The sequence below is a fragment of the Chenopodium album genome, chromosome 26 (assembly GCF_948465745.1).
Source record: "Chenopodium album chromosome 26, dcCheAlbu1.1, whole genome shotgun sequence".
Classification (NCBI taxonomy): Eukaryota; Viridiplantae; Streptophyta; class Magnoliopsida; order Caryophyllales; family Amaranthaceae; genus Chenopodium; species Chenopodium album.
The window spans coordinates 30,914,411-30,935,703 of record NC_137859.1 but is presented as its reverse complement, the minus strand read 5'-3'; the positions used below and the strand labels follow the sequence as shown (position 1 = coordinate 30,935,703).

Genomic DNA, 21,293 nt, shown 5'->3' with positions numbered 1-21,293 from the left:
ACTATCTTTTAACTAATGGAGAACTGCATTTTTGGTTAAATTTGACCCATTAGTTAAAAGCTAGTTAATTATCATATCACGACTATTTTTCGGTTCATCACAAAAAGAGATCGCAATTCATCACAAAAAGACTAAGGAAATTTAAACACACTTATTTATTCTTCTTTGATTTAGCTAATGTAGACCATGAGAGTAGTTTTCTTTTGTACTTTAACATTTGCGATTTGTTAAGTAGTACTTCACACCAGATATTTACTAGAAGACAAAATTATTTTCTTAGACTAAATATAATAAAATAAAAGTATTTAAGATAATTATGTACTCCGTACATTTTAAAATAACCAAACTAAAAGTCAAATTCATCTACATAAAATATAATACATGTAAACTATAATGCAATAATATTTAGGGGTTGTTTGGTTGGCATGGGGTAAATGGAATGAAATGAACAAAGGGAAAGAAAGAGAATGGAATGAAAATCCCTCAAATTTCCTATGTTGTTTGTTTTAAAAAACAAAGGGAATGAAGCCACCAGTCCCACCACCACACAACAACCTATCTCTGATCTTCACTTCCTAGCTTTTCCAACCACGTCACCATGTGTCGCACCTCCCCCACCACCGCTGCGCTTCATTGCCTCTCCCCATGCCTTCGCCGCCCCCCTTTTCCCTCAAAACTTTCCCCTTCCCTAAAAAACATCCTATAACTCTGTAAAACCCTAGAAACCCCTCCATATTCCCGTAAAACCACCACCCGTACATCCCTCTACCCGAACCGATGGGCGGGCGACGGTTTTACGGGGATAGGGGTGTGGGTAGGTAGGAAGGTGGTGATGTGGTGGTGGATAGAGAATGAGAATGGAAATACCTAGAGGGTGAGGAATGAAATTGGAAGGATTTGGGGGAATGGAGGGGTGAAGGGAATGGGAAAAAACGGCTAACAAACAGCAATAAAGAGAATCAGGGTGGTTAATTCCCTTTCCCTTTGATGAATACCCCAACCAAACGGCCCCTTAAAGTATTGACCCAGAGACCAGAGCATCACACTCACGTGGCTAAACACTAGTTGATACTTCATAAATTAGATTTATTCCTAATTTTTAAACCCGTCAAGGATCCATAATTGGACGACCGTATTACGACCGCTCCATTTATTTATGGGACGGATTTGACCCATTTATAACCGGGGCGGGTCATTCAATGGGGCTTCAAACCATTGAATTGCTCTAATTGTCATTTGTCAATAAGAAAAGAAAAAAAAAAACGAACGTAGCCCTACCTTCTCTTCTCTCTCTCTCAGTTCTCCATTGAAGCGCACTTCACGTTCTCCATTGAAGCGCACGTAACTTTCTTCATTGAGGGACTTTTTCTACTTTTATCCGCCATTGAAGCAGCTTCTGAGGTAAGTTGTTGTTTCTATTTGTAATTATCATATCAATTTCACAATCTAGGGTTTATCTTTGATCTAAATTTATTTGATTTAATTGTCAGTGCAGTAAGTTTAGGGTTCGAAAATCTTAACTGCTGGTTTTAATTATTAAGATTATGAAAGATTATAACCAACGATTATGTTGCTAGGAATGATAATTATGAGCTTAATTTGATAATTGAATCAAATTTCCCTAAAATTATGTGATTTTTCGAGATTTTTTTGATAATTAAATCAAATTTGGTTGCTAATGTATTGCAGAACCCTTTAGTGTTAGGATTGAACTATGGAATTAGACCTCTTCTCGGCTATTTTAAATGCATGATTGCAAAGTTTTTTAAAAGAGAGTATGATTGCTGTCGACTGCATGTGGTTAATGTTGCGGTTGATGATGTGTAATGCAGATATTAAATTTTTTGGTTCATGCTCGGTGTTGATTGAGTAGTCTAATGGACTTGAATGTCTCACCTTCGCCGGAAGAAGATGAAGGGTATTTTGAACAGCAGTTTGAGGAAGATGTGGCGAGACATGATAACGTAGAGACATCTGTTCAAACTCTTCGCCGGGTATGCTGAATTCTGTACTTGATTGATTGGATTTTTCGGTGTTTTATATATAATTATCTGATGAGGAGAATATACATTTCTTGTATCTGCACTTACTAGATTTTGCCCGTGCTTTCAGTTTTTGTAAAGTAAAATAAACTAGAATTTATTTATAAAATTAACTTGTTTATTTCGTCCTAAAATTGAATTCTATTACCCTATTTACAGCGTAATATCACTACCACCTTCACTCTTCCCCATTCCCATTCTCTTCATCATATCAAGACTTCAATTATTACTAAAAATATTATATTATTTCCCTAGATGCTGTCTAATTGAAAAACAATGGAATATTTTATTCTATTTGATTATGGTTCTCAATGTTTCATTGTTTGCGTCATATTAATCACTTAAACATGTATTAGTCTAGAGGGAAAGAGATTAATCTTGCATTTATGTATGTAAGTGAGACTTAAGCACTTTACTATTCCTTATTTAATTTGATTGGACAGTGATTAAAGATATAATTATCTTGGTTGCCTGTTTAGTGTGTATGACGTGGCACTATGATTTATATTAGTAAATGAGACATAATCATCCCTTTTGTAGCTTGATTGGGTGGTGATTGAAAATGTATTTACCTTGGTTTCCTTTTTAGCGTGTATGACATGTTACTATGTGAGAAGAGTATTTAGGGTTTAGAGCCCTCACATTCATCCAGCTTTACTTCAATAATATATAGATTTGAAATGTTGAACCAAGCTCCGACACCCCACTTTATGCATCTATGCTAGTGTTTATTTAATTAAAGTACTCTGATGAATATACGGACCCAGGTTACTTACAAGGTCTTCTACACAATGAAATGCTAGTTGTATGATCATCTTAAGGTAGTGGGTTTGCCAAAGCATTTCCTCAATGATGATATTTTTGGTTTTATGACCCTCGATTTTTATTTGTCCTTGACTGTTCATAGTACAAATGAGATTAAAAGTGCTCATTACATATGATTGATGGTGGTGTAATTTTGATTATTTGATCATTGAGATAGTGGAGCGTCTTTTATTCATACTTGCTAATATTATGGTTTTACATTACTGTATATGGTTGTTTGCTGAGGTTAGTCTTGTGCACTTACTACCAGGATTCCTTGTGTTTATTTTGTGACCAATGCTATATTTTTTTTATTGGAATTGAAACTCCGACCTTCCAGTGTATTAAAAAGCGCACCTATGGCGTGCCTAGGCGCTGAGGCGCAAGACAATGAGGGGTATGCGCTTAATATGGTCTAGGCAAGGCGATTTTGGTTAGGCGCACCAAAAACGTATGAGGCGCTCCTGAGCCGCAGCCGAGGCGCACATGAGGGGCTCCTGAACCAAACATAAGCCAGTTTTTTTTAACGCATTGAGGCGCACCTAGGCGCTGCAGAACCCCTCTTGCTTCAATGCGCCTTTGAGCTTTTTTTTACTTTGCGATCTTCCAAAAAAATCCGATTTAACTAGAGTTAGAGTATGATGGTCAATATCCATTACACTTATGTTTTGATGTGAGTGTTGTTATTGGATAGTGTCAACCAATGGGTATAGGATTGGGGTCAATTTATAAAGTTTATTTTTGGACAAGGCTCTTAATAGATAGGATTCTTTTTGGACATGGTCAATAGAATATAGCCGGATAATTATATAGAAGAAAATAGATAAGGCTAAATAGAATTCATGTAGTAGATAAGGCTAAATAAAATTCATGTATTGTTTACTATTCTCAAGTACTTACTTTTGTCTCCCTCCTCTCTTTTTTCTCTTGCTCATTTATCGGTTCACCCACCAAAGACCCACGACTTGCTTTTGGCCCACTAAAGACCCACAACTTGCTTTTGGCCCTTTACAAGATGACCAGCTATTACCCGCCTCTACCGCCCAATAACTAGGTCTACATTGTGCAATGGCCTATAAATTGATACAAGATGATATTCTTAGCCCAACCTATCAGTTGCTATTTAACTCCATTTCCCCCCCTAAGCTTTTGCTTTGATTCCTCTTTTCCCTACTATGCTCCTTCCTCTCTTCTCCATTGTGTGTGTGTGCTCAAGTTAATAGGTTCACATGTTTGAGGAATCCTCATTATTGTCTATCCTCCCTCTCATTTATCTCATCTCAAGTTTGTTTTGGTTATCTCTGCCATCTAATTATTTCTACTTTCCCGCAACCCTACATGCTGAAAAGAAGTTTGAGTCCTATTGTTGCCTGTGAGATTGTGGTAAAAACATCCATGTCTCAAAATTTTGGGAATTGAGAGGCAGAATCACGAAAGACTCTTATAAGTGTTATTATGTGTGGCTACCAGCCTTTCTTCAGGCTGACAACCCAAAAGGTTGAAGTCAAAGGAATATAACCTAAATATCTAATAGCCCATTCCCAATTATTTTTTCTAAGAATTTGAACAGGAAATGTGCTCCAATGAACAATAACATATTTTTGTCGAGCCATTTGCTTATATAATATTACTTGAGAAGGATCTTTCTTTAAATTGTCATGGCTGTTTAAACCCAGCTTTCTTGTCAAGGGCTCACTTCATGTAGCAGCCATATTTATTGGGGAAACACTGGCAGCCAGAGGGAAAATTTTAAAAATTTATATTATACAAAGCATAATTTAGTAATTTGTTAAGGGACACAAAGCATGGCAATGAAAATGGGCATTGAGGCTATTGCCATTTTTTTTTATGTACAATATGTGGGTAGGTTATGTTTTTTTGTTATTTTGTCATTGCTGCTGTACCTCCCTTGAAATGCTTTCGTAAAGAATCATTTAGTGGACAAAGATTGTGTGCATCTTGTTCTCCTCACTCTTGATATTGGTAGGATCTTCCCTTGATGGTGGTAGTATTATTATTCTTTGTCATTTTGGGCCTTTGGGGCCTTCTGTTGATATTATTCTCTTCCTTCCTTTTCCCTGTGACTAAAAAAAGGAAGAGAAGGTCTTAAGCTAAACAAATTCGTTGACATCTTTTGATGCTGTTACTACTCATAAATATTGTAACAGTGTTGTGATTAGATATTGTTGTCTAATATCTTCGTCTAGAACGGGATTGCCATTTAAGAAGCATTTTATAGCTGTCCAATACAAGCCTTGTTATTTTATATGTCTAGCACTCTTTCTTGATATTTGGTTGATGATTCAGCCATGTAATATTATTGGCCTTGATAAACTCAGTTTAACTGTTATTGTTTAGGAGCGTGAAGAAAGACGGGAGCGAATAAGAAGAGACCCGATAGATGATAGACCAATGCGAGTAACCAGGCCCTTGGAGCGTGATGAAGGGCCTATTTTGAAGAAGCTGAAAACTGACAGAAACAGGCTACCCCCTGGTAAGCTTCTTCAAGCTTTAGGTTATCAACTGTATCATGTTCAAACCTGGGCTAAACTTGGAAATTTTTTTTGGTTAGATTTTACTGTAGTCCATATACTTTTTAAGTCTTTATTAAAGGGCTACACTGTTACTCTTTGTGTTTGTAGAATAAATAATTTAGATATATGATTGTGTAGGTGTCTGCGCAAGATAAATGAACCATTTAAAATTTATGGATGGCATTATGTTAAATGGTTATTTATCTGCAATACCTTCTTACCTAACCTTTCTTATTATATGTTTTCTCTTTATGACACTTTTCTGGAATACATTTTGTTGTGTATAAACAGGTTGGCTGGATTGTCCAAATTTTGGTCAGGAAGTTGGTTTTATTGTCCCATCTAAAGTTCCACTTGATGAAAGTTTTAATGATTGCATCGGTCCAGGCAAAAGATATGCTTTCCGTCAATTGTTTCATTTAACAAGAGTGAAGAATATCAAAGTAAGATATTCAAACTAACTTATATCATTTATTTTCTTCTCCTATCTGACGATAATTTTAGAGTGTGTAATGAATTTCTTGTCTAGCATATGGACTATCTAAATTGGAAGCATGTATGTTAACTTGTTGTTTTAATTTTGTCAAAGTACATAAAGTTTGACTTATTGAGCATTGATTTGAAGCTTTTTGATAGGTTTTTACCAGGGTTATTGGGCAGAAATAAATTTGTTTTATGTAGACTCAAGGTTTATTCTTTTAAAAATTATTCCTTTTCAAATTCTTTCCAAAAAAAAAAAAAAAAAAAAAAAAATCTTCTTTTTCATAGTGAAGCCATTCAGTCTTTTAGTTTCACCCCCTTATCTTATTTCTTTTGTATTTTATAAGTATGGCATGTCCTTTGATAAAAAATTGAATGACATGTACTTGTTTATGATTTGAATAGTGAAGGAAGATATTTAATTGGGTACATTTCTGGTAGTGTTTTTAGTAGTGCCTAAGGCTTTCTTGAGGGCTCCAGCTGTGATCAATTTTTTTATGAAGATTGCTTTATAGCTCCAACTGTTTTCCTAGGGTCTAATTAAGTGATAGACAGATGCATTTGATATGTTTTTTGTTGTCATATTTTTTGTTTTGATACTTAAGTAGCTGTAGAGAATAGGGTGCTATGCCAGGTACCCAATTTATCGGTGGCCTGAGTTCTATAGGATTAGCTAGTGCTCCTGCATATTATCTGGTTGGATTAGCAGTGTCAAATCAAGAATAAGTCAAACTAATTTCTGAAACAGGGTGTATTGGTCTGAATTCTTAAAAGTTCATTTTCATATTTTTAGGTCATTTCCTGATTTGAACCAGCTTTGGCCGTATTTTGACACTAGTTTCTGAGAAATATCAATTTTTTGTGTGGTCATTTGACTCATCGTGTTTTTCCAAAATTTCAACATTTATAATTAAGGGTGTTAAGTAATACTTCCTCCGTTTTCTTTTAGTTGCAACACACACTTTTTCACGGTATTTAAGAAATATGGGTTTCACATGATATAATACACTTTAAAATGGGATGAGTGGTTGTTAGGAGTGTAATTTAGTGGGCCATGTGCTTTGAATAAGGGAAATAGTATAGTTTTTCACTAAGCAACTTTCCTTTTATAGTGTGTTGCAAGTATTGTGACATTTAGTGTTGCAAGTAAAAGAAAACGGAGGAAGTAAGTAATTGGGAATGTTGTTACATCCCTTTGCCATTCACTATTCCGTCATCCTCCTTTTAGAAAGTATCACAAGCTTTGGAATCTATTTGGAATTAAATTCTCTGTCTTAGCCTCTTTGGTAATTCAATGCTTTTGCGGGTATGGTGTTTTTTTTCCCGATCCACCTTATGGCATGTGGGAAACACCCACTTGATTTTCTATTCCTGATGTTGTCTATTCAGTTTTTGGAAAATGGGAGTAGCCTATCCTTGGAGAATTGGGGATGAAGGCTGAATCCATTAACCAGGCATCCATTAACACCTCCAGAGTCCAGAAAGATGATTTTGGTTGATAACTGAACAAGGTGTATATTACTATATTTTAGTTTATGAACTTCAGGGAAAAGAAGTTGCACATTTTATATCTTGGCCTTTCTGGTTTTGTACTTACTTGATAGTGGGCAGAAATTCGATTTCTATTTAACTTTTCCTTGGACTGAATGATATATTACTGATCCATTCTTCTAGAAAGTTACTCATTTTGATTGCAAGAGTCCTTTTGATGGCTCCTGATTCTCTTTTTCATAGGTCTTTGTTTTGGGTCTGATATGAACTGAATATTTGGGTGTACTTTACGTTTTGTTTTTTTAATTCATTGTCTTGCCTGTCCTTTAATGTATGATGTGATTGTTATATCGGTGAAGTAAATGACTGATGTAGATGCTTTTTTTCAGCTTGGTATGATAGTTGATTTGACAAATACAGATCGGTATTATTCACCGAGTGATTTTAAGAAGGAAGGTCTTAAATATCTAAAGGTACCTTTAAATTCTTAAAAGCACCTCAGTGAACTAATTATGTTGGTTTTTATGTTTTATTAATTGACCTATACACTTTCTTTATAGATTCGATGCCAGGGTCGTGATTCTGTACCAGATAATGAGTCTGTAAACACCTTTGTCTTTGAGGTGAGTACAGTTTAGAATGTTTTATGTGTGTGCGTGCACATTTAGAGTAGCGAACATATCCTGACCACCTAATTCTGGGACCTGTCTGGATAGTAAATGTAAATAGTGAGGGTTTTTTAAAATAAAATAAAAATTATGCTAGCAATTACTCTACATTATTTTTAATGTTCTATTGTTTTTATTTTTTCCTTACACAATACTTTACATTAACATTTCACCAGTAAAGTATTGATGATGAGGGGATGAATCAAGAATCAGGATTATCAACGTATAAATAATTATGTAGCATTGCATTTATTTATTTGGTAAATTATCCATCTATTCTCTTTTGATTGGATCGATTTGACTATTGCAATATTCATAAGCTGATTTATTTATTTATACATAAAGAACAAATATTATTATGCTAAAGGCTGTTTCATTAGAGTCTCAATGCATATTTTCAAAAGGTTAACTTTACAGAATTCTTCTGTTGGATAATTAAATTATTTAGATATAATGGTCAAAATTGTGTGTTGCAAGTGTGATAGTCAAATATTGCAGTTTAAAGAGGATGGAGGAAATATTTAGTTTTCTTAACAATTTTTATCTGGCTCCCAACATTATGTCAGAGGGAGAGTGTATTTGGGTGTAGGCACATTACTTCGTATCAATTTTTGTTTGGTAAACATACATTGCCAAGTGTTGCTCATATATCTATATTTGTATTTTACATTCTTACATTCTTTGAGGAATTTCAGGTTGCGCAATTTATATTCAATCAGAATGAGAGACAGCCCAAGAAGTATGTATTAGTTCATTGCACTCATGGCCACAATCGAACTGGTTACATGATTGTTCATTATTTGATGCGTACACAGCAAGCTAGTTGTGTTGCTGAGGTCAGTTTTGTTTTTGTTCTTAGTTAGCGTTTGATTTATGAATATCTGATGCTTAATATTTTAAGTACTTTGTTTTCTAATGAGCAGGCTATACAAAGATTTGCAACAGCTCGGCCTCCAGGGATCTATAAACCAGACTACATTGATGCATTATTTGCTTTTTATCATGAAACTAGAAGTGACTTAGTTGTATGTCCCCATACCCCGGAGTGGAAGAGGTCCTCCGATTTTGATCTAAATGGCGAAGCTCTTCCAGAAGATGATGATGGGGTTCCATATGCTTCGACGAATGTATGTATTTTCTTTGTTTGGGACATCATACTGCAACACACCATTATTAGTTAAGCCTTGACTTGTCAATCTATTAGATATATGTGTGGCCAAAGTCCCAGCAACACTTAGATGCATTTATGTCCTTTCCTCAAGGTTGATAGCCCAAGTTGTGGACCGTACTTGCAAAATTATACTCAAGTGGGAAAACATGTTTTTATGCTCCACTTGAATTTTGTAAATGAATTAAGCAAGAGTCTTAGCTCTTGAACTTTATTTCCACTTGTAACTGTAATGCATTGCACTTTTAACTAGTGATAAGACTTTTCAGAGCTCCTTGATATTTTATTCCATATCTTCTTCAAGGCTATGCCCTTTATTTGAAATTTCTTAGTTTCTCTTATAATTTTGCTGGTTTAGTGGTTTCTGCTGTCAACTAACTGCTACAATTGCTTTTGTAGTGTAGTAAGTTAGACCATTAGTCAATAAATTAGACTGGCGTCTTTGCTGACATTGATAACTTTGCTTTAATTTTTTGTATAATGCATTCTGATGTGTAGTTTCCGTTTTCAGGAAAAACTGGAGAATGCTGTAGTATTGACCAATGATGATGTCTTAGGGGATAAAATACCTGATCAGCAAGAATTTCAATTGCAGAGATTTTGCTGCGAAATCCTTAAGACTGCGGTACTTGATTTCTTCTGAAGCTGCAAACTATATATTCTTAGGGCAATTTATCTGTCAGGAATTCCTATTTTATTGAACAAGATGTATGGGTCTGTTCAATATATAGTTGTTTGGCCTTTTGGGGGATTTTCATCTTGTAGATCTTTCTTTAGTTAGCTCATTATTCAAGTGTCCACATACTTTATGTCCTATTTAGATTGGGAAGTTGAGTTCCGTAAGAAAATTAGGGTTTTAATCTTATTTGCTCCCATGTAATTACATTAGACAATTTGTGTGGGGTGTTTAAATTATTAGACCTTTTCAGACGTTTGATTCTTAATATAAGGGAGAGATCATTCAACCATTAATAGATGAGATAGCTCACTTTTACAAATGAAGAGATGTTCTTTATTGAAGAAAACATGAACATTTCCCAGTAGGCAACTTCAAAATGGTAATAATTGGGGTTTATTGTTTGCTAAAATTGCCATGGTAGCCCAATCTACAAAGGATTGGGCTAGGGTTCCTTTGAGTGAGAAGTAATTTGTTTTTTATTCTTTGACTGTACTTTGGCTACCTTTTCATACCTGATCTTTGTAATTAATTTTCCATTAGGGAAAGAGTAACGTCTTAAAATGTCTCTCCTTCAGTACTTGTGTAGTGTGTTTAGTTAGGATGAAATTTTATGGAAGGAACTGTTTTTTATTTTATTTACTAGGTTAGACCCCGTGCCATGCACGGAAATTTTTAATAACTAATTTTAAATTAACATTGTATAAATAAATTTACATATGTGAATATTATGATGGATTATAAAATAGCCTATTTGTCAAGCAGATCTATCATATCATGCATTTGATTGTGGAAGGATACATGCATACATCAAAGATTTTATTTATGTAAATAAGAAATTTATTTTTATACTTAAGTTTATAATTGACAATAATATTAGGACGGATCAAATCTTTTATTTATGTATTTGTTTTTTAAATGGAATTTAAAAAAAAATAAAAATATAATCGACACACCAGGAAATGACACGTGTCATTGCTCGTGTGTCTTTTAGTATATAGTATTGATTTGTTTATATTCTAATTTTAATTTTTTCATCCTTTTAACTTTATTTAAGAACTTAATGTTTTGTTCTTGTAGGTAACACATCAGGACAACATATCAGGAAAAAAAAAGAAAAAAAAAAGAAAAAGAAAAAAAAAAGAATAGATCAAAGCAGAACAACCTATGCCTCATTTCTTCATTTTAGAAACCTTATTACTCTCTCTGTCCTTGAAAGGTTTACACACTTTGTTGGGCACATAGTTTAAGGAGAGTAAGTGGTGGGAGATATTGGGTTATTCTTGTTCAGAAAAGAAAAAAAAAAAAACTTTTGTTGATGGCTTCAAAAGCATGATAATTGTGTTGGGCTGTCTCTGGTTTTCAGCTTTCAATTCTGTTCTTTTTAAATTTAATTTGGTGCTATATTGGAGCTATAGCATGTTGATTTACTCTTTGTCTCAGTGTTGCTCCTTGTGCTACACTTTTCTTTTTCCTGCCTTTAAACAAGTATTTTTCTTCGCTTTGTGTCTGCTTTTCAGAATTTTCAAACACTTGCTTGGTAAGATTTGCAATTTGAGTTGTTTATATTTCACTTTGGTTATTTCCCAAGATTCCACTTGGTTCCTTACAATAATGTGTTTGAGAACTAAGATCTAAATATCTGTGGTACATCTATTTTTACTGAATCTCAAATCATATGATCCTTACTGCATGTTGTGCTATCATGTAAATTTTAAACATGATATAGACCTAAATTGTTGCTCTCAAATCTTTTTTTTCCTGTTCTGTGTTGTTTACCACACTGTTTTATGTTGCAGGGTCGGGGAAATCTACAATTTCCAGGGTCACATCCCGTGTCTCTTGATAGGTAACAGTTGCACCGATTTTGTTAGCTTTTAGGCTTTCTACTTTGAATGTAGTTGTTAATCCCTTTGCCCTTGAGCAGTCTACCAAATTTACCATTTCTGTTAGTTCCAAATATTCTTCCCAATTCCATATTTGGCATGGATCTGCCAATAGAAACTACTTCCTTTATTTTATTTACTTGACTAACACTCCTAAAATGCAATTGTCATACTACTTGAACCATACTGTATTTGGTAAGCTTTTGGTAGACAAATTCTCTAAATTACCCTTATAAAGTACATGTGGAGTTAACAATTGGGGGTAAGAAAGTACAGCATTTGCACCAACTACAATTTCTCTGTCCTTTCCTTTGATATTGTGCCAAAGGCCTTATGGGTCATCAAGTAAATAAAAACAGACGAATTAATAACTGTTATTCCCTTCTGTCCTGCCCAACTTGCCTACTCAGTCAACATGTCCCCAGCATATCCCACTTAGGCTTTCTACTGTTCGACTTAAGCAAATATGATTAGTGTAACATAATTTCAAGTTTGTCTAATTAGGAAATCATATCAGACCAGATTAGAAAAATCTATCAGGTGAACTGAACATTGCTTAAGTTTTTTACCCTCTCCTTAAACTGTGTGCCAAAACGAAATGGAATGACTATTGTGGCATGGAGTATGGAAATGTAAACCATTTGTTATTTTATCTCAAGAGGTTTTTAATATTACAGTGGGTTGTTCGGATCATCTTCCATCAGGAAAATAACTTTGCAGTTTCACATGTGCTCATATCTTCTAGCAAAAGAATCAAATTATAAGGGAGAGGGTAAGATGACAAAGCTAAGCATAAGATTTATCCTAAAAAGAGTGAGACTATATCTACAAGAAACTATAAACACTATTAATAATCCGTTATATACTTATCCTCGTCACTAATCTCTTCCGCCAATTTTTTTGGTTCTGTATTCTAACTCATTGTAGAATAAAGTCCCATTATTTCATATGTGCTGTCTTGTGGCCTTTTGCTGGATTGTATCTGTAAGACTCGTAACTTGCAGAAAGAGTTGATTAAATTTGAATATATTTACATTAATATCTTGGTAGCACAACCAAATACCATGGACTTGGGTGAGCATATATAACCTGAAAGAATAGAGGATGGATACTGAAGGAGGAACTTTGTTGTTACATTTCCTAGGATTGCCTGTATCTGTACTTTGCAATAAAAAAATTATATAAACAAAAAGTTGCTTCTTTGAAGATCTGAGAATTTTCAACTTTATGTCAGATTACCTCTGTTTACTACAAAGTGAGCAGTATGTTGCTGTGTAAGAGGAAAATTTCCAATTGTAGTGAAGTTTACTAGGTCAATAGATGATTCAAGATGCCACTGGTTGCCTTCTTAATGTTGGATTGTTTACTTCTCTACACAAGGTTCCATCCGTCAGTTTCACGGAAACAGATACGGGTACAGAAACGGGAACGGGAATGGGATACAGCAAAATAAAAGGTCCAAAAAACGGGTACAGCTCGGATACGGCCAAAAAAAAATACAATTCAGCAAAATATAAATCCATAATAGATTTATTTAAATAACAATCTATACAACACAATATACTCTGTAATGTAATAAAGAACACAAACTAAAAGAAAAAGAATAAATATAATAAAAATCACCTACTGACCTACAGGCTAAACCAAAACAAATTCCAGATATTTGATAATCACCAACAAAAAGTTTACAGGACAATCTATTTTAATTCACCTCTAAATCAGCCAGCTAGAAATTATATCACCTTAACTTTGTTTATTCTTATCCTTAGTTGTTTTATTGATTCTCTGTTAAAAGTTTTACTTCCAAAGATGTGTAGGGTCCAGAAATTGTAATGTTAGGCCCCGTTCTCTTCACCTTAATTTTTGAACTGAAATTAATTTTACTGAACTGAAATTATTTTTGCTGAACTTAGATGATTTAAACTGAACTTAAATTAATTTTATTGAACTGAAATTATTTTTGCTGAACTAAAATTATTTTTACTGATTTTCTATTATAATTCTTCTTTAAGAAAACTGAATTTTACTGAATTTTTACTGAACTGAAATTATTTTTTTCTTAAAATTATTTTTTTTAAGGTGCAGAGAACAGGGCCTTAGTGTGGAGTTATATAATAAATTAGAAAAATAAGGCAGGAGAATGATTAAAAGGAACAGCAATATGGGGCTATGGGCATTTGCTGAGAAGCGTTTCAGAAAATTTGTGATATTATCTGGGTGATTTTGGATACAATGAAGCAAGACATTCCTTTGTCGTCAAAATTTTTGTAAAGTCTATAGTGTCGGGATCAATTGATGATTTTTATGTTTTCCTTTGGGTCTTATGTTTCAAAGTACGTCCGTCAATGTAGTCTGGCGATATGGGTTGAATTGGAAGGGGCTTGTGGATTAAATATCTCTTACGAAACTGTTCCTTAATTTTTTTTATGTGACAAAATTGAATGTGAATTAGTGATTGTGTATTAGCTCATGTGTTCCAGATCCTAAATTCAATAGTCTTTATCAATACTCTTTTTGGATGTTTCTGTTGGCAATTTGTTGGTGTAGTTGGAAAGAAAAAACCCAATAAATTTTTGAGGATTCTCTTCTCCCTCATCAATGTTTTAAACTCCCATATTTTAGTCTTTTCTATAGCTGGACTGGAGTCATGTATTAGTCTCTGAGCAATTTTTAAAGTTTCTTGATTGTGATTTTATGAAGAAGTGTTTCATGATTACTCGAGGGACTTGAGCTGTTGTGTTCCCAGGCCTCTTATTGGCAGGGGTATTTTTCTGTTATATATCATATATACCCACATTACTTATTTACTTATCAGAAAAAAGCTTTCCACTCTTCATTTGAATAAGAGAAGTTATGAAATAGTTAAAATATTTACTACATACATATTAGTTCTTGGGGCACAAATTACCTTGATCCTTTTTCAGTGAGTACAACTTGATTGATGGAAGGTGAGAGTAGTTTAGAGTTCTACCGACCCTGATTGACAAATAAGTTCTCAAGTAGAGTTATAGGTTGAAATTTGTCCTGATAATATATTATATCAAGATCCTGCCTACAAGTAGATCAGGATATCTGTGAAGTGATTCATAATCAGTTCATTGTTGATCATCAAATTATAAATGCCTGAATCAATTAAGCAAGTGTTATATATAAAGTCATTGGTGCCAACAGAAGCAACATAGAATTTTCATTGTAGAGGAGAGGTTGATGATTCTCATAGTATTGGAAAAGAGCATTTTTGGATGTCATTGCATCTTAGATTATTTGTTTCCATGAACATATTTGAACTGGCAGAATTTGTTATAATTTTATGATTATCTCTTGCATGATTTTTATTTTAAACACAGCTATTAGCTTCATTTGGCATTTATTGGTTTCAGAGACAATTTACAACTGCTAAGGCAGCGGTATTATTATGCTACATGGAAAGCTGATGGCACAAGATATATGCTGCTCCTTTGTCCTGATGGGGCTTACCTAGTTGATAGAAGCTTTAAATTTCGGAGGGTCCAGATGCGGTTTCCATGTAAAAACATGACAGATGTATGTGGAGAAGATCTAAATAAATTTGTTTTACTTTTATACCTGAGTAATTGAGCTTATTATGTTGGCTGATGTTTATTTTCTCTTGATTTATTTGAGTCTCAGCTTCACCAGTATACTTTGCTTGATGGAGAAATGGTTATTGATACTATAAATCCCCAGAGGCAAGAAAGGAGATACCTGATCTATGATTTGATTGCTATTAATCGTGTGTCCCTTGCTGAGGTTGGGTATTCAGCTTTTACAAGTTTGCTTAATTCCACCGTCTTTTTTATGTTGATTATATTTTTCTTTGAGTGTTACTCTTTAAGATGATACTTTTTATTGTGAAAGAATAAGTTTTAATCTGTACAGATTAAACGGCATGGAGGTACTTTGTTCATGTGTAGTTGAGTGCCTCAATATATAAATGTTGCATTAAATTGAAATATTGTTTGGAAAATATAAGAATTTGGATTATTATTTTCACTTGATATAATAAGGGAGCTGATGAGAGAGAAATTTGCAATGTTGCTGGTAACTGGATATAAAATGTGATCACATTCACTTTGAATGAGGTTTCATCACTATACTACTGGTTGCTTTATGTCAATATGTGAGGGAAGGGTACTTTAGGGAGTAGTATAATATAATTCCTCCATTTTTTTTAGCTGACAAGTTTCATTTTTTTTTTTTTTTTTTTCACTTTTTCCAAAGCACTTTTTCAATGATTTCCACTCTTTTAAACTCTCGTGAATTTTTTGTATGTTTTCTATCATCCACTTTACACACTTTTCCAACTTTAATTCAATTTATTATTTTGCGATGCTCTTTTTCCTTTTCGGACGGTTTCTTATGACGATTAATGTTAGCCAACCCTAAATCATTTTGCGAGTAAGGCTTTGTTGTTGTTGTTGTGTCCAAAACTTAAATTATAAAATTATTAATTCTAGAATAAGAATAATGTATTCCAAATATTTTTAACATAATTAACATCCAATAAAAATCCTTAAAAAACGTATTTGGCATCAGTATAGGGCCAGCGGTATGAATTAAAATAGCTTAGACCTTAGAGAACATTAATGGAAGAATTTAAGGAAAGAAGAAGATGACAGATTAATGATATGGAAACTTCGGTACATGTATGACATTCAACCTAAATGCTAAACCAATTGTCATCAAAACTCAACATGATATCCCTCTTCCTAACCTGTTCTATTTATATACTCCGTTGTTATCTTTCAAGACTACCTTGCTAATTTATTTCTACTGATAGTTTGGATACCAATAAATTGATTTGCTTTAAAATTTGAATTTCTTTCCACTTTATGTGCTTTACTATGGCTTACAACTATCAGCCACTTCAGATGAAATTGGAATGCATTAATAAACGAATAACCAGCTTTTTTCATCCATTGATGAAAAAGCTACATTATAAACATGGCCCATCAATGATCTGCATCAGGTTTTCCGTAGCCCTTCCCCATAGGACCATGACCATGACTTGACCCTCCTTGCTAACAATTTTGAGTGCCTGCAATCCTGCTGTCCTAAACAGCCCAATAGCCCATTCACCAGGTCAATTCTACATGCAATTCACATCGGTATCTAGCCATGCTAATCTGTAATGCATTGAGCTATATCCATTAGGTATTCTGTGTAAAAACATTTTTAATTTTGTTGAGATCTAAACCTTTGTACAGCAGAGATAAAAGATCTATTTAACTAAGTTTATAATTCTGACTATATATGGTTCACGAGTTTCTCATTATTGTGTACCTTGCAGAGGCCTTTTTATGAGCGTTGGAAACTGATCGAGAAAGAGGTTGTTGAGCCACGTAATCAAGAGCGGCGGAATATGGACACAAATGGCAAACCACTTTACAGATATGATCTAGAACCATTCAGGGTATGTACAATTAACATTCTAGATGCTGTTATGAGGAAACACAGTATGTTTAATACTGAATTTGGCTCATTTTATGCCTGTTCATAATGATACTATTCCAAATTTTTCAGGTTAGAAGGAAGGACTTTTGGTTGCTATCAACAGTTGGGAAGCTTTTAAAGGAATTTATCCCTAACCTTTCACATGAAGCTGATGGTCTTGTTTTTCAGGTATCCTGATTGAATTTACAGTGATATACCCCCCCCCCTTTTTTTTGTTTAAGAGCGCATGGGCTGACGTAAATGATTTTAGCTTCCTTACGGTTTCACTTTTCCTATAAATTCCTACTTTCCCAGTTGGTTCAACGAGTATAGAACTCATGTCCACAATCTATGCAACAGATTATTTTCAATATCAAGATAAGTCAATTACTTATGAGAACCTGAGTATTTGATCTAGCACAACTGCATCACATTTGCATTGTCAAGGTTTCTGATCTTTCCGCAATTGTGGATTTGTGGTATTAGGCCATGATAGCTGTAAATCATTTGATTTAAAAACAAAAGTGCCTTTTTACCATTTTGTAATTGTATCCGGTATATAAAATCGTGTGCAGAAAGACACCATCAAAACTGGAGCTTCTTTTATAGAATGAACTGCTAAAACTGCTAATGAAACCATCTTTCACACTTAGGTAACCTGTCCGTTTTGTCCTTGTTTGTAGCTGTCTGGTGTGAAACAAGGTTGCACCTAACTCATTCGAACGAGGGGTAATAATCAGTTTCAGAGAGAAAAATCCATATCAAGAAGTATCTAAATGTGTAACATGATTCAGAGATTATTCTCCTTGTGACATCAACTATATTGGCTTGTATGAAAAAATCCACCTTATTGCTCCTATTTCCTGATTAATAGATCTACTTTTCAATTATTAATCCTAAATCTGAAGATGTATATCATCTGTGACGTGGGATATTGGATGTGGTTGCATTCTTATTGGACTGTTTTTAATAAGCTTATGTCAAGGCCATGGCTCTTGTTTTTTGCGGCAGGGTTTGTTTATTTTGAACTATTGGAGCTAGTAACTTGTGCATTTCAATTGTTCATGCTTTAATTTTTGGCCTTTAACAGTGGATTTTAATTATGAGGCTTGTGGCAGATTCAAAAGGGAAATATCTGTCATTCTGATCCTAGGATAGAGTGGGCTGCTTAATTTATGGTTTGATTCTTTTTTTTTTTTTTTTTTTTTTTTTTGTGAACTTCAATGCTAAAGTTCTCTTTGATTAAAATAATTAAATATTTATGAGTTTCAAAATATTATTATTAATGCTTTGAGAATTGAGTTTTTTTTTTTCCTAAGAAAAGAGAAAACATTAGGAAACCCTCCTCACGAGGGGAATTCCTAATAAAGTCTACGCATATGTATGGGAGCTATTTCAGTATTTGTCATTTTTTGTTTTTTCTGATGACTCCCTTAAAAACCCTGAAATGATAATCACGCATCTGTTCTTCTATCAATCAGGGGTGGGATGATCCCTATGTTCCCAGGACGCATCAAGGCCTCTTAAAGTGGAAATATCCTGAAATGAACTCAGTTGATTTTCTCTTTGAGGTAATGTCTTGAGCCTTGTGCCTTTGTCTTTTATAAAGGAAACATTAGTAAATGTGGCGATTTGTGCGCATGAAATCTCTCTTGAAACACATTCAATCAAAATTATTTACTTGTTAAATGCAGGAATTTCAGGTGATCCGTCTATTCAACACTGAGTAAAATTTTATTTTACTCCGAGTTGAACAAAGGCGCATTTGAATTCCCAGTTCCTTAACATAGTGAAATCTCATCTGTAGTAAGCTAATGATCTAAAAGTTTCTTGATAACTTCTGTTGGCAGATAGGAGAAGACGGCACTGAAAACCTTTATCTTTATGATCGAGGAAAAAAGCGATTGATGGACAATAACAGGGTTACATTTGGAGGTATATATATTCATCTAGTAAAGCTTTTTATTTACACTTTTATTTTTTTTTATTTTATTTTATTTTTTATTTTTATCTGTGAAGTATTTAAAATTCCTCCTCCCCCCCCCCCCCCCCCCCTAAATGTTTGCACAGTGGTATTTAGCCGACTCTTTTCACCATATTTGTTTTGTTTGCAAATAACCAAACTACTATAAAGTTGTAGCTGAATATGTAAATGAAGTATGTTTAGATTGATTCTGGCGCTTCTGGTTTATGCCATTTTAAAGTATTTTTCCACCTTGACTTTTTGTTGGATTCTAAATCCATGAAAAGAAAAATAGTAGCCTTCGTTTTGGTGCTATTACTTGGACTAGTGAAGCAGTATTTGGAGCCTATGTTTGTGGTTAAATCCAGTTTTAGAAAATTTTGAATTTTTACTTGTTACAATGCTTTAGTTTGTGGTACCTGTCTTGGGTATTCTAGAAACTAGTCCTTGTAAAGCAGTCGCGGGAAGAAGAGGGAGGAATCAACTAGGAAAGTAGGAAGTGGGAACCCTTAAACATTGCTGGGTTGCACTGCGTGAAAGTCAATTTAAACGAGTGGATTAAGAGAGTTTGTGCTGTATTTGTAATCAAATGTATGAAAAGAGAGGTTCTGATTGTAGCTAGAAATCTAGAACGTCTAAATGATTGTAATGTGCTGGGTAATTAGAGAGAAAGCAAAGAAATTTTCAGTTCTAGAATAAACCGTCAAGCTTGAATGTACTTTACATTGTTTGTAATTTCAGATTTTAAATTAATTGTTTCCTTCTTCCTAATTTCTGGTCCGGTTTTGCTACTTTATAACATAAATTTGATGAGGATGCAAGTTCCAAAATACAGGGGCACTAGGCTGTGCTTTTGACGGTTGGTGTATAATCTCCCCATGTTTTTGGTTACGTTGGGTGATGATTACCTAAACAAGTACTTCCTCCGTTCTATTTACTGTATTAAGTTGTCGCAGTTTAAATTTTATAGGTTAATCCGTCTGTTTCAGCTCCTCAAATATTTTGCCGAGGTGTGAGTATAAAAAGCAGAGGAAGTGTTATCCTTTAGTTTTCGCTTAAATAGCTTTATACGTGGTTTAATGATTTAGATGACATCTTAGTTAAACTTTGAACATCAAAATGTTTCAATTTCATGGCTTAGAGTTTTATGACATTTATTTGAATTAATTTACAAAACATATGTGGACTGGATATGTCAATAGAGTTTGAAGACATTCATCAACTTGAAATAATATCTTAAACATTAAAACTAAATTTTACTGGAAAAAACATTTTATTTGTGTAATTGATTTCCTAGACAATCTGATCCTCTGAGCTGTTGGTGACACAGACATCCTTCTTTCAGTTGCTTGCATTTACCTCTCTTTATACCTTTATAAAGATTTGTTATATGGTGGTCTTGCTAGTTTATAAGGTGCTGATATGACTTTCAGTTCTTCTTCTCCCATATGCTTTTGCAGACTCTTAATGTTAGTCAAATTTGATTACATGCAGATGATGTGGATCCCTCTACGTACTCTGGTAAGATTGTTGAATGCTCGTTTGATTCAGAGGAAAACATTTGGGTTTGCATGCGAGTCAGGATTGACAAGAATACTCCAAATGAATTCAACACCTACAGGAAGGTCCAGCACAAATGTTAAAACTTAATTATGTTATCTCATGGGGTAATTCTTTGTACTTTTCCAACTTGGTGCAGTAATAGTAATGCCTTTTTAACTGCATTTCGCAGGTTATGAAAAGTATAAAGGACAATATAACTGAGGAGGTGTTATTAAACGAGATAGGAGAGATCATTCGCTTACCCATGTATGCTGATAGGATTCAAAGTGATAGCAGAGCCATGAAGAAAGGGAAGCCGCCACCACAGAGAAGGTGAATTGGAAATTTGTGTTGCCAGCAATGGTTATTTACTTTGGATGACCTCGCAGCAACTGGTTGTGTAATTAGGCATATTGGTAGCTTGTATATTATTATTACATAATTGTTAGCTGAGGGATTGAATCTTCGTAGGTAGATTAGAAGATGTAGTCCTTTAAAAAATTAGATGTAGTGATAGGTTATTTGTGTATATTGTCATTATAAGCTCTCTATCTTCTCTCTCCATGTCCCGTAATTCCCGTCTAAATA

At 34.0% G+C, this 21,293-nt stretch overlaps 1 protein-coding gene across 1 annotated transcript; it reads left to right on the top strand.

The window, feature by feature from the left end:
• The first annotated feature begins 1,250 nt into the window (after positions 1-1,250).
• Positions 1,251-21,277, top strand: LOC145616463 (uncharacterized). The gene is made up of 18 exons (XM_081671188.1): positions 1,251-1,401; positions 1,833-1,994; positions 5,205-5,340; positions 5,672-5,823; positions 7,741-7,824; positions 7,912-7,974; positions 8,715-8,855; positions 8,943-9,146; positions 9,699-9,812; positions 11,663-11,712; positions 15,130-15,292; positions 15,398-15,517; positions 17,058-17,180; positions 17,291-17,389; positions 18,682-18,771; positions 19,051-19,135; positions 20,658-20,788; positions 20,896-21,277. Exons 2-18 carry the CDS (start codon positions 1,878-1,880, stop codon positions 21,040-21,042), a joined length of 2,019 nt encoding a protein of 672 aa, XP_081527314.1. The 5' UTR covers positions 1,251-1,401; positions 1,833-1,877; the 3' UTR covers positions 21,043-21,277.
• The last annotated feature ends 16 nt before the right edge of the window (positions 21,278-21,293 follow it).